General features: G+C 49.0%; 6 protein-coding genes across 6 annotated transcripts; 3 read left to right on the top strand and 3 right to left on the bottom strand.

Annotated features, from left to right (window-relative positions):
• Positions 1 to 27: 27 nt before the first annotated feature.
• N7496_004482 (uncharacterized protein) lies at positions 28 to 1,796 on the bottom strand (the record flags this gene model as incomplete). Its single annotated transcript, XM_056697413.1, has 6 exons — positions 28 to 579; positions 640 to 752; positions 817 to 946; positions 1,010 to 1,111; positions 1,162 to 1,327; positions 1,402 to 1,796. 6 exons carry the CDS (start codon positions 1,794 to 1,796, stop codon positions 28 to 30), a joined length of 1,458 nt encoding a protein of 485 aa, XP_056559625.1.
• Positions 1,797 to 2,816: 1,020 nt separating this feature from the next.
• Positions 2,817 to 3,765, top strand: N7496_004481 (phytanoyl-CoA dioxygenase family protein; the record flags this gene model as incomplete). Its single annotated transcript, XM_056697412.1, has 3 exons — positions 2,817 to 3,165; positions 3,227 to 3,445; positions 3,500 to 3,765. The coding sequence occupies 3 exons, from the start codon at positions 2,817 to 2,819 to the stop codon at positions 3,763 to 3,765; spliced, it is 834 nt and encodes a 277-aa protein (XP_056559624.1).
• Positions 3,766 to 4,191: 426 nt separating this feature from the next.
• N7496_004480 (HD domain-containing protein) lies at positions 4,192 to 4,919 on the top strand (the record flags this gene model as incomplete). Its single annotated transcript, XM_056697411.1, has 2 exons — positions 4,192 to 4,598; positions 4,655 to 4,919. 2 exons carry the CDS (start codon positions 4,192 to 4,194, stop codon positions 4,917 to 4,919), a joined length of 672 nt encoding a protein of 223 aa, XP_056559623.1.
• Positions 4,920 to 5,137: 218 nt separating this feature from the next.
• Positions 5,138 to 5,946, bottom strand: N7496_004479 (HNH endonuclease family protein; the record flags this gene model as incomplete). The annotated part of the gene is made up of 4 exons (XM_056697410.1): positions 5,138 to 5,250; positions 5,307 to 5,445; positions 5,502 to 5,676; positions 5,729 to 5,946. The coding sequence occupies 4 exons, from the start codon at positions 5,944 to 5,946 to the stop codon at positions 5,138 to 5,140; spliced, it is 645 nt and encodes a 214-aa protein (XP_056559622.1).
• A 3,035-nt stretch (positions 5,947 to 8,981) lies between these two features.
• On the bottom strand, positions 8,982 to 10,705 carry N7496_004478 (uncharacterized protein; the record flags this gene model as incomplete). Its single annotated transcript, XM_056697409.1, has 4 exons — positions 8,982 to 9,336; positions 9,392 to 10,023; positions 10,081 to 10,486; positions 10,536 to 10,705. 4 exons carry the CDS (start codon positions 10,703 to 10,705, stop codon positions 8,982 to 8,984), a joined length of 1,563 nt encoding a protein of 520 aa, XP_056559621.1.
• Positions 10,706 to 11,428: 723 nt separating this feature from the next.
• N7496_004477 (uncharacterized protein) lies at positions 11,429 to 12,760 on the top strand (the record flags this gene model as incomplete). The annotated part of the gene is made up of 1 exon (XM_056697408.1): positions 11,429 to 12,760. One exon carries the CDS (start codon positions 11,429 to 11,431, stop codon positions 12,758 to 12,760), a length of 1,332 nt encoding a protein of 443 aa, XP_056559620.1.
• Positions 12,761 to 12,845: the final 85 nt, after the last annotated feature.

Genomic DNA, 12,845 nt, shown 5'->3' with positions numbered 1-12,845 from the left:
TCGAGCTGGCTGCTATTTGAACATCCTTCAGGTGACACGATTAACCACCAATGCATCCCCGTAGAGATCAATGTCGTAGCCATTCTCCTGAAGATATGCCTTGAAGCGAGCGTCTTCCGTCTCCAGCTCTCGGGACATGTCAGGGATCAAGAACCACGCGATCAGGCCGCCAACAACGGTGAAAGCCGCACCAATAAGGAAAACGGCTTGCTGACCCTTCTCAGTGGAGGAGAACGAGTTTTGAATAGGTGTGAAGACCTGGGTACCAATAGAGGCCCCAGCCTTTCCCACTGCGGCCGCAAACCCCAGGAAATGACCGCGGAGAGGGGTAGGGAATGACTCTGCTGCACACAGGAAAGTGGCAACACCAGGACCCATCTCACCGAGTGCTTGGAAGATGCCATACATGACAACGAACAAGGGGAAGACACTTTGGATAGAATGCAGAGCACCTCCGAGAATGAAGCCCCAGATGGCCCAGAGGATGAATCCGAGGGTCATGGTTTGTTTGCGGCCAATCCGATCCATCAGTAAGCCTCCAATAATACAGCCAGGAAGGTAGAAAGAATTAATAACCGTCTAAGGAAAACGCAGACTGTTAGTAGAGTTATTCATATCTCGAGGTTAAAATCAACGTACTCCGTATCCGATGTTTTGGACAGTCGTGTTGTTGGGGTTGAACTGTTCAATGATGGTCGAGGAGAACAGACCGAATGGGTAGGTGACAAAATCGTAGCAAAACCAAGCCAAAGCTAGGTTGGTATTGAAGTCAGTCCATTGTCAATGGGTCTTTAATGGAAGATAGGCTAAACTTACAAGTGCCGAGCATTGGCTTCCAATAACGGCGGATGACCAGCCAATAAGGATAATTGGACTTGATCGCGTGCTTTTGATACTGGGTGGAGTTCATCATGCGGACGCGGAAGAAACAAACGGCAAGAGGCAACTACCGAGGATTTAGCATTGAACGCAGACTCCGGAGAATACTTCGTGAATTGGCAGGACTCACAACCATGCCCAGGCCAAAGGTAATCCTCCAGACTCCCTCCGAGTTTTGTTGATGATAGCATGCGAGGACAATAAGGGCAACCAGACCTGCGGCAACGAATCCCTGATTTATGATGAGTACAATCCCACATCTATAGAGTCAATGTGACATACCAGATCCACCGCAAAGTCGGTGGTTGCCGCGACTAGAAAACCTCGGCGCTTGCGCAATTGCGCGGTCTCGTCCGCAGCCTCTGTAGCGCTGGTTGCACAAACTGGATATTCACCTCCAGCGCCGAAGCCAGCAATACCACGCGCAACGACCATCATCCAGAACATTCTAAGTTTATTCATGTCAGTCTGTGATTCCTCCGTTTCAACTTCAGCAATCGCTATTCGGGTGGCTTCCCTTACCCAAGTTGAGTAGTACCGTGTGCCGCCGTCGCCAAAACCACACCCAGGATCAAAAAGGCTGTGGCAGTGACCACGCCAGTCCGACGACCGATACGGTCAATCAAGACACCGAAGAAGAGCATTCCAAAAATCTCACCAATCAGGTACGAGTTGGAAAGACGTGCCTTCATGGTGGAGGACATGCCGTCCTTGTACAGGACAGAGAAGAGTGGCTCCATGTAGCCGATAATCTGGGCATTGTAACCATCACTGAACAGAGCCAGGCCGGCGATCGCCACATTGAGGACCCCCGATCTTTTCTTCGGCCGAGTCTCCTCCAGAACCCAGTCCTCGTTGTGATTCGGTTCCTTGGAGCCATCCATCTTCATCACGGAGTCACTTGGTGATGCCTCCATTTTTGGGTTCAGCGAGGGTGTGCTGGCGCCGTTCGGGGGGATTCCGTGAGTGGAAAGGTGAAAAGGAGAAAATCACAGTTCAGAGTCCATCACGACCAAAGTGAGGATAATTTGTATTTGGGCGACCATGATGCTACCACACAAACAGAGATTCTGTTGAGAATGTCACCATTCGTGTATCTCGCGTGAGTAGATCCAATGACAAGCTCATCTGCAGGCACGAGATGCGCGATAAGGATGATCGGTGGGAAGTCCGCAGTATCCAGGCTCCACTAGGGAAGCACTAACAAGGTAAGTCCAAGCTTCCTCCGCGCGACATCCGATGACAATCAGCGACAAGCGACGGTCTCCGAGGATAGAAGAGAAAGGTGGAGGCTAAAGGGTAACTCTGGAGTCTACATAAGGAAGCACGTGGGAGAAGGGAATAATAACAATGAGTAGAAGAGAGCATAGTACTTTTGTATCTAGTACTTCATTATATATGTAAAATATAGTGTATATACATATACCATATACATGATGGCTCTGTACGGTAGTCCGGTACTTTGTAGTCTTCGGAGAGTTCCGCGTCGAGGTTCGGCCCGCCTATCGACAGCCAATTAGAGTGAGTCTTATAGCCCATGTGGTATTCATTCAGTCCTTTGATTGGCTAGTATAATCACTTTTCTCAAGTCGACTAACTACTTACGGTAAGTAGTCGGGGGAAACCTCATCCACATTTTAACATTTGGCTAGTGATCCACTACAATAGCAACGAACTAATGTATAGGCTGCATGACTATTCCATCACCCTGTCGGGTTTAGATTTCGGTGCGAAGCGCGAAGGTACACGATGGTACCTCTCGAGCTCGGATACCCTCGCCTATGGGCTGTTTCCGATCTATAAAACCACAAGCTGCATCAATCGCCAATCCATAGTGCACGTTCCTTCTTTTCTTTTTCCATTTATCTAGTGTCCGAGACCAAGATTTTTGGTTGTTTCACGTGTCACTCACTCCAGCAAGAGAAAAAAGCCTAGTCATGGACAACTTCCACTATCCTCTGAGTGCAGAGCAGCTGCAAAGCTTCCAGGAGAATGGATATCTGGTGGTGCGCGGTTTCTTCAACCCGCAAGAGTCCAAGGTACTTCAGCAATGGTCACAAGAGGTGCATGATCTGCCCCAGACCCCGGGAGTGCCATGGATGCCGTATGAGGAGGTGAATGGCCAGGGTGAACGGGTCTTGTGTCGCACGGAGAACTTCGCCAACTCCCACGCGGGCTTCGACAGCTTCCTACGAGGACAGAGGGCCACCAGTGTTTTGCATCAACTGGCCGGAGAGGAGATGCTGTTGTTCAAGGAGAAGATCAACTACAAGCTTGCCGGCAGCGGTGCGTCTATCGTCGCTCAGCTGTCTTCTGGTATTGACCATCGCTGACACTCCAATACTAGGTGGTTTCGACCCTCACATTGATGCAAATGCCTACACTCATGTCAAGAACATCAAGCATCTGACCATTCTGGCAGCTGTGGATGACATGAACGCCACCAACGGTGGTCTGGAAGTTGTCAACGGGAGTCACCGTATGGAGGTGCCTCTAGGTACCGATCGCTGCATCGAGCCCTCCTGGGTCGAAGGTCACACCTGGACTGCATGCGACCTACAGCCAGGTAAGTTACTTAACCAGATCTGGCCTTGTGTACCATGCTTATTTGGCGATTTAGGTGATATCCTTGTCTTTGGATCATACCTAGCCCACCGCAGCGGAGCCAACACCAGCTCCAAGGATCGCCGTGCCATCTACGCAACATACAACTGCGCCGCAGAGGGCGATTTGCACGACGAGTACTATACTGATCGCCAAAAGCTGTGGCCTGCAACTCACATGCGGAAGGAAGGCGAGTCGTATGAGGAAGGACGAAATCGCTATGCTTTCGGCACTCCCATGCTCACTGTGGGTGGAAATTCAACCCCCTCTGTTACAGTTTAGAATCATCATTGCGTAGTTGTTACTAGCAAGTGCATAATGAAAAAAGGGCAACAAAGTGCCTGGAGCGGAAGACTCCATGTGGTAGATAGTGGGCCGAGACTTCCTAATCTGCGGCCTCGAAAATTGTATCAAAAGAAACTTGAAATCTATCGACTGCAAATAATGTGTACTATCATTAAAGGCCACCTGTAATAAAAGTCCATAATTCTTGAAATGCTGCCAACAGCGGGCAATCTCGAGGTTTAGATACCGTCAGATACATGGAGGGGCCCACCCTCCACACAATTGGCATCCCCGTGCCGGTGTAGAGGCCGAAGGATTTCTTTTAGATATAAAATACTTCCACCCACTTCACCTTCCTGAAACTTTTTACCCTTTTCCGTTCAAACGCCAAACACTCATATATTGCGCCCCGTTTCCGTCACCATGGAGCCTCTAACGCCCGCACAAAAGGCCACATCCCTAGTCAGTGCTCTAGAGCAGCATGGACAGGGCGATTACATTGGAGAATCGATCAACCAGCTGGAGCACTCTTTACAGGCAGCCGACCAGGCACGCAAATCAGGTAAGAGCTTTCTAGGCTTGGATTTATCGCACGATATCTCACCACTAAATATAGGTGCCCGAGATGAACTGGTAATCGCCGCGCTGTTCCACGATATCGGTCAGATCATTCCCTTGGACTCCACCAAAGAGGTTCGCATGAACCTTCGTGGGAGTACCGAGAATGTCGGTCGCGTGGGCCACGAAGCCATCGGCGCTGCTTATCTCCAATCCCTAGGATTCAGCGATACAGTGTGTCGGTTAGTGAATAGCCACGTTGCGGCGAAACGGTATTGTCCTCTTCCCTTCCTGCAAAGCTCTTCCCGTTCTCATTTGCTTTAATCAGGTATCTGACAGCAGTAAATCGTGATTATTATGATTCCTTGTCTTCTGCGTCTCAGAGATCGCTCGGTTTCCAGGGTGGCCCATTCCAGGGAGAGGAGCTCGAGAAGTTCAACCATGATCCTCTGCGGGATGAAATGGTTTCGCTGCGGTTGTGGGACGATGCGGCTAAATTGGAAGGGGTGGAGTCCATCACGCCCCGAGCAGGGGCATATCTGGACATTATCACTGCTCATCTCTCGAGAACAGATCTCCTACCATCATCATGAGTATTGAGGAGTGTAATCAAGGTTTCAGGCTGGAGCCTTGTTGTTGTCAGCACATTGCTTCTAACTACATATCATGGGTTGTACAATCAGAACTGCATGCAATCGAGATTGGCCGACTACCAAGAGACCCAGCCTTTATCGTTGTCGATCCTGTCTTCAATTTAAAATGAAAGTCAAATACCCTGACAAGAAGCAGTCTCCGGGTTTCTTGTTCCAATCTAGCAAGTATCGAGCATATCGGAGAGCGCGGATTTCTCATCGGAAGTGATTGTCAGATTGTAGACCGTCTTTACCTTAACCCACATCTCGGCATATGTGCAGTAATACGACGCTGTTTATATGTCAGATTCCCTTATGCACAAAGTCATGGTCGAAAGATACACCTACTAAGGGGAGGCTTCCATTCCTCGGGACCTTTGTCTCCCTTCGACTCGTTCACATTGTCAGTCACAGCGAGAAGTTGTGGATGAGTCAAGTCATTTGCAAAGGCTTGTCGGTCTGCAGTGGTCCATGCAGAAGCACCCGACTATCAAAGACATCAGTTTTCTTGATTCATTCACGCTGGTTGGAGGATATACCTACCTTCCAGGCATTGGAGAGCGGAACAAGGTGGTCAATATCGACATCGCTCGAGGCAGTCCAGGTCGCACCGTCATATGGTGAGACCCATGTACCACTAGTGGTGGTACAACCACTCGAACTCTGCACCACATTTGTGCCATCGCGCTTGAGCACGACGTCTCGAGTATCGCAACTCCTGCGTAAATGATGAGCATGGGCTCCGAGATACGGAAGGTTGTCTCTCTTACCCAGATTGTGTGATCCAGTGAGGGAATTTATCTCGAGAGTAGCCATCTTGAGACCCTTGGGCCGCCACCGTCAGTGCAGCCAACTCGCTGCGGGCAGTTGAAGCACTCGGGACGCCAGGAGGGGAGGGGACAGGTTCGGGGGCTGGGAGCGCTGCAATCATAGCAGGCCGTAGAGCCAAAACGGCTATCAAAGCCTGCGATAGTTGAACGAAACCCATTGTGGTGATTCTAGAATCGACGTCTGATTAAATCGAAAGGGCTCGAGTTGAGACAAAGTCAAAATACGACGGGTGTTTTGCGCGCCACCACAAAGAATGCGGGAACAAAGCCTTGTCACTGGGACTCGAAGGTCTTTATCTTCTGCTCGAATGATTCGTATAGAGACTAACTGATATAACAGATCCCCGACGGCATCCCGTCTGCCAAGACTCCTGTGAGGACTCCGTAGGACGTGGTGGTTTTGGCTTTCGCTGCACTGTAACCTCGGCAGCGCCCGGTCTTGGCGTTAACCTTGGCGCTGCAAGCTAAGATCATATCGTTATACGAGTGGACATTCCAAGAACCACGATTGGTCCTTGATGAGCTTGATCGGCAGTCCCTAAATCAAGGGAGGTCAGTCACCTGCGTGAATGGCGAGTCCTGTGTGGATAGTCTCTCTCTGATAGATTGTGTTCTAAACTCCAATCGTAGCACGCGCATTAGAACAACGTTGACACCCGCCTCGCCCGACGATAAGACCATGATAAATTTTCATGAAGAATTGTGTTAGAAACGGTCATAGCATTATGTAGCGATCTTTCATGCGTTATCCCTGCCTTATTCCTGTCTTATTCTGCATTTGGGCAATCCACAATCAAACTAGAATCAGTTCATTCCACAGCCAACTCATCATGGGACTGCCAATAAACACGTAGCATGTCAATAACCCGTCTCATCGTCGGATTATTAGTGGCTTTCCAAAATGCCGATGCCTGGTTCAGGAGCAAATTTCGGTCACGGGAAGAGCGTACGTTCATCCCAATAGCAAAAAGTGGCCAACAATAGTAATCAGCAAAGTAATCAGTTGTCGGTTGAAGTTGCTGAATCACCCGCATCGCCTGGTGAATCAATTCTTCGGCGTCCGTGTCCGTAGATGTAAGACCTGCACCTGCCATACTTTGCAGTAAGACTCGGCTGCCGAGAATATACAATTTCGGCCCTATCAAAGTTGACTGGTGTAGGGTCTGACTTTTCCAGTGTGCAAAGGGTGGAACTGAACTTTCATTCCCCTTCTCTGTGCCGAAATCAGCACTCGAAAATTCTGTCAATGACGCCTCCAGACGGCTATCCCATCGACAGAGATCCTTGTCCAGTCGCTGACATAGTTGTATGCTGGCTTGGTCGAATTTCGAAGTTTGGTATAATCGGTAGACTGTGTATATACATCGAAAGAGCTGCGGTGGAAACCCAAGCACCGGAGAATATGGATTAGAAATCGTGTCAACGTGGAAATTCTCTTGAATAGCCTCTTCCGCCAAAGAGAGTGCTGACTCGATTTCGAAATGGCAAGCATTGTCCCGAAAAGGAAGACTAGTCGTGACATGAAAGATGAAAGATTCGCGGGCCAGTCGAGACATGGACTGGTCCACACTGGGGGATGCAACATCATCTCCGTGAAGCTGGGGATGCAATCGTATCAACTGCGCAGCCCCTGCAAGGTGAATACTAACACCCGGTGATGGCTTCAGCTTGGAACGCTACAAGTTGAGGATGTCAGAGGTATACCCTGATTTACTAGCTCGACGAGGATTCCACGCTCACCTCGTAAATGCATAACATCATGATGGACAACACCGTAACAGCCCATTGGCTTTCGTGTATTCCATTATCCAGCATCTTTCGAAGTCCGGTAACTGCATGAGCGTAATGGAATCGAGCGAGTTCGCGATATTCGGGATTTTCGCCGGGGATTTCTGCGCCACAACAGGCAAGCAATGCGTGCATACAGAAAGTATATTCAAAGGCTGACGCTAGCGTTCGGCGAGTCAACAGTTCACCAATGTGTCCATTCATCGTGGGTCGGATCAGTTGGGGAACAAAAGTGGAGATCAAGAATTGGAAGAGTGGTTGGCTTCGCTTAGTGGTAGCTGGCGAGTAAGGAAGGTCTATATGCAGCGATTGACCGTGAAGGCTCTCGTTGGGAAGCAACCGTTGGGTCTGTGGTAGGAATACGCTGCCTTCCGAGGTTGTCGAGTCTGAAAACAGAGCTCCAGGTCTTGTGTCCTGCTGCGATATTTCGGTGCATGTATTATATGCACCATACTGCGAAGTGCTCTGTCTTGCCTCAAGTGCAATTCCTGTTGCAGTCGGATCGTTACTAGCACAGTCACTAGTAGAGGAGGATCGATTCTTCCGTTCACGGTGTATCAGATCATTCGATTGCCAGACGCAATCCAAACTACGCTTGACACAATTCATACACTGCATCCGGGTTTCATCACACTTTTTCTTCCGATTTCGGCCTGAATCCAGTCAGTGTACCATATAGCTAGACAGTTGGTTCTATCGGCAGCCCATATAGAGACCTTTCCAGCCAAGGCTTCACAAACTTACATGTTAAGCAACCGGTTTTGGTCCGTAGGTAGGCGGGAGGTCTCCTTGATTGCCGATATGGTTTGTAAATAGATGGCGTGCATTTTATTGGCGTAAGTTTCGCTTGGTTCTCCATTGCTTTGACCTAAACTTGTAGAGACAGCGATGGAGTTCCCCGATGAGCCGGGGGAAGTCTAGGGGAGTTGAGAGGGAGTCAAGGCATCACAATTTAGAAAGAGATACAGATAATGAACATGTGCAGAGTGAAACGATAGCTCACTGTGAGCAATTCATCGGGATGCTCATGATTAGCTAGCCGTGACGAATGCCATTTTAGATGACTGTGACCATCGTAACTCCCTGGACGGGCTATCCCGGGCCCGGCACGTGCTGCTTCTCCTTCCATGGTGACGGTCTACAGGCTACCCATGAATACCCCGCAAATGCGTAAATTACATCCTGGTTTGCGGGTCTCATGCCTCAGGCAAACAGAGCCTTTCTATATCTACCATTACACTATAACTGGCTTGGAATTACGCTTCTCACAGACGGATAACCCCTTCAGCAAACAGGGTAGTTTAAGGCTGCAAGAATTGAATAGACGAGACTATATATTACGTTGACACCCCAATTGAAAACATTGCTTTAATCTCGACATCAATCAGGGGTAGCCACGACCATATCAATCTGCACCCTCGATGTGTACTGCGGTTGTGAAGCCCTTGCCCGACTCCAAGGCTTTTTCCATCTCTACATTGGTCGCCGCTGCCACGTCATCGCCATCGAACAACTTGGTTATTTCCTCCAGTGGCACATAGCGAGTCTCCACATAGAAGAACCATATCACAACGACCTCGAGTGCCAAGAAGCAGCAGTAGAAGATATAATATCGCCAGTGGATATTGTCAAGTGCGATAGGGTTCACATATTGGTTGAAGAACAGCGCAATGTACATGGCAAATTCCATAATCGTGTATCCCTTGGCCCGCATAGAATACGGAAGGATCTCGGTGGTATAACTGGCAATCAAACCCGACCTGGATAATATTAGCTGGCGAAATACAATCATAGGTACTCACACGCGCGACTTACTTGAGGTTGTAGAACAGATAGTATATGAAGATCATTCCCAACACGCCAGATCCTAGACTTGAGCTAGCATGTGCGTCGTATTTTGCCGACAGCGCTGTCCAGATCACAAAAGAGACAAGCATTCCCGCCGAACTTACAATCATAATAGGTCGCCTACCCCAGTTGTCGACGAAAAAGCTGAAAAACACATTGGTAACGAGGTTGAACGAAGTCAATGCGCCGTTGATGAGCAGCTGTTGGTTCGCATCCGTGATACCGATGCTATCCATGATGAGATTCAAATAGTATGACACCAACCCATTTCCTGACCACTGAGCGAAAAGACCAAACGAAGCGATAATTAGGAGTCGTTTGCGATTTCCTGGTGTGCGCAAAAAGTCCACATACGAGCTGGAATGCTCAGAGTTCTTCTCCATAGCAATCGCCGTCGTGATTTCAGTGAACTCCAACTGCACAACTTCGTCCGCCTCATTCCCTTCAGCGTGATAGTATGCAAGAATTTGAAGTCCCTTTTCCGGCTGATCTTTGGAGATATAGTATCTTGGACTTTCGGGGATCCACCAGACGACTGCAAGCATCAAAATAGTAAAGAGTCCTTGAATCAAGCTGGGGGCTCTCCAGGACCATTCACTCTGTCAATTGCGTCAGCAAGTTCTCTTCAGGTCTGGTTTATTGCTTTCAGGACTCACTTGAATCTTCAGAGTACCGTATGTAGTCCAAGCTGCGATGAATGCACCCGCGTGGTAAGTTGCACCAGCAATTGTGACCAAGATTGCTCGATCTTGAGCAGGTGCGATCTCTGTAATGAGCATTGGAGCAGTACATATGACAATAATGTCGCCAAATCCCAGAATATATCGAGCGGCTACGAACATGGAAAAGTTGATCGATCCGGACTGCAGGGCAACGCCAAGCAGCATAAACATTGAACCGAAGACTAAGCATGGCTTTCGCCCCAGACGATCCAACATGAAGGGAAGAATGACTAGTCCAGTCAATGCTCCCACGCTCATGACGCAGTTGAATAGACCAAGGGTAGGTCCTTGGGGGTGATTGAAATAGTCCTGCCAGTAAGACAGAGTTTGTAAGCCATTCCTATATTAATCAGTAACTGCGATCGCAATTTCTAACACTGTGTGCATACATCATTGAATTATCGAAACCGTTGGCTGTATTGGTTGCAATCAAAACTGCAATGTAGAAGTACAAGAGGCGCATATTGGGCCTCTTCCACCATTGCACTCTCGGAAAAGTACGCCCCGCCAAAAAGAAATGGCCCTTGGGCGGTTTCACTGGCTTAATATTCTGAGCCATTCTGTATGAAAAGAGATAACGGGGTTTGCTGTCCGATGTGCGAATATCGCTGGGGGACTTGAGGCTGTAAACATCCCCGCACACCGCAAGCTTATATACAGTCCAGTCGACTGACTCCCAGGACGTGATGACCTTCTTTTGCCGGTCAAAGGGAATAGCATGGCCACGTCGCTAAAGCCTCGTAGATCCTTCGCCTGGGGTATAGCTTCATTTAGCCTATATAGGTGCATGAAGCGGGGGTTGGGCTTTCGTCTCGTTGGATGGAATCTTGTACGGATACAGAGCCGTGATCGAATTGGCAAAATGCCCAGCGCCACGGCAGTTCAAATAGTGCCGCTTTTGCTTTCAAGGAATCTGTAATTTTCACTCGTGACTATCTAAATCTATCGGAATTAGCCTAGTCGCTCAGATAATATGGCTTTCGGTCGCAATAATAATCCAATCATTCCGGGATTTGCGCCTGACCCCTCAATCTGTCTGATAGACGACACTTATTTCTTAGTCAACTCCAGTTTTCATCTCTTCCCTGGTCTCCCTATCTACGCCTCTGCCGATTTAATTTCCTGGACTCATATTGGTATGTTTCAATCACTGAGCTTTGAAAGATGAAAGCGACTAAATTGGCCACCCACCTTTCTACCAGGAAATGCAATTGACCGACGATCTCAACTCTCGCTATGCAGAGCAACCACATGGGTTACTCCCTGGCAAGAGGGTTCCACTATGGTCGCGACTGGAGGATTATATGCACCGACCATCCGGCATCATAACGGTGTGACCTATATCATTTGCACAAACGTTGTTCACAGTACCTCCAACAAGTTTGGTGACGAACACAGCGAGCAGTTCATCATCCATACCACTGATATTCGGTCAGGCAACTGGTCTGACCCAATTTTATTCCCTTTCTCGCCAGGCATTGATCCCTCTTTGCTCTTTGATGACGACAATAAGGTTTACGTGCAAGCATGCAAAGTCGGGCCGAAATTCCAAATCTTCAACTTTGAGATCGACATCACCACTGGAAAATTGTTGACAGAGCCGGCCCTTATCTGGGATGGATGGGCAGGCAGCTTCACAGAAGGTCCGCACATCTACAAAAAGGATGGTTGGTATTATCTTTCGTGTGCAGAAGGAGGCACTTTTAAACACCATATGCTGAGCATCGCCCGATCCAAGAGCATTTGGGGTCCATACGAGTCGTATGGCGGAAATCCGCTATACAGTGCGGATGGTACTGATGAGTACGTTCAAAACACTGGGCATGGTGATTTTTTCCAGGACAAAAGTGGAAAATGGTGGGTTGTGATGCTTGGAGTGCGCATGGACGAGGGACGAGCGATTATGGGACGCGAGAGCTTTCTGGCTGCTGTCAATTGGCCCGCGAACGAGTGGCCCAGCATCGATGCTGTGGTTGCCCGCCGGGACTTGCCATCTCTACCGGGGCAGCCAGAAGCCGATCCATTCACTCTTCCATCTACCCTCTTAGCTACATGGGTCTACTTGAGAGACCCTATACTGGAGGACTATGATATCCAGGGTAACCAAGTCATAATGCACGCCCGACCAGCCGGACTCAACTTAGCTGAACAAGTTGTGAGCTTTGTTGGACAGCGACAACGGCGACTTGTCGGGACAGCAAGTGTGGCTCTACGTCGTCCTGAACCAAGCCAGACTAGTCAAGACGCTGTCTCTAGGGCCGGATTGGCATTCTACAAGGATGAGCATCGCTTCTTATCGATTGCGTACGACTTCCAGGCAGGACAAGCTGTCTTCGAAGGGCAGAACCCGGCCAAATCTTACAAAGTCCAACAAACTCAACAGCTCAAACTTCAAGACACGATTCAATTCCAAATCAGGTATACGGAGCGGAGTCTCGGGTTCTTCATTCGCAGTTCTGAGGACCATTGGCAATACATGGAAGAGGTGGACACTTTGATGATGACCGACTTCGACTTCACTGGTCCGGTGATAGGGATCTTTGCTGTCGGCGATGGGGGTGAAGTGCGATTTACCGATTTTCAGATTGACACTGTCCCGGACCTTGATGCTTAGGATCATGATAGCGAAGATAGGGATAACCAGTGACCATGTTGTTGCCTCCGACCTGAAAAAGTCATTCAACGCGAATCTTGACCAC

This window comes from Penicillium cataractarum, assembly GCF_028827025.1.
Source record: "Penicillium cataractarum strain IBT 29864 chromosome Unknown utg000002l, whole genome shotgun sequence".
In the NCBI taxonomy this organism is placed as follows: domain Eukaryota; kingdom Fungi; phylum Ascomycota; class Eurotiomycetes; order Eurotiales; family Aspergillaceae; genus Penicillium; species Penicillium cataractarum.
Note: the sequence above shows the minus strand (reverse complement) of the source record. Positions and strands in the feature narration are given on the sequence as shown.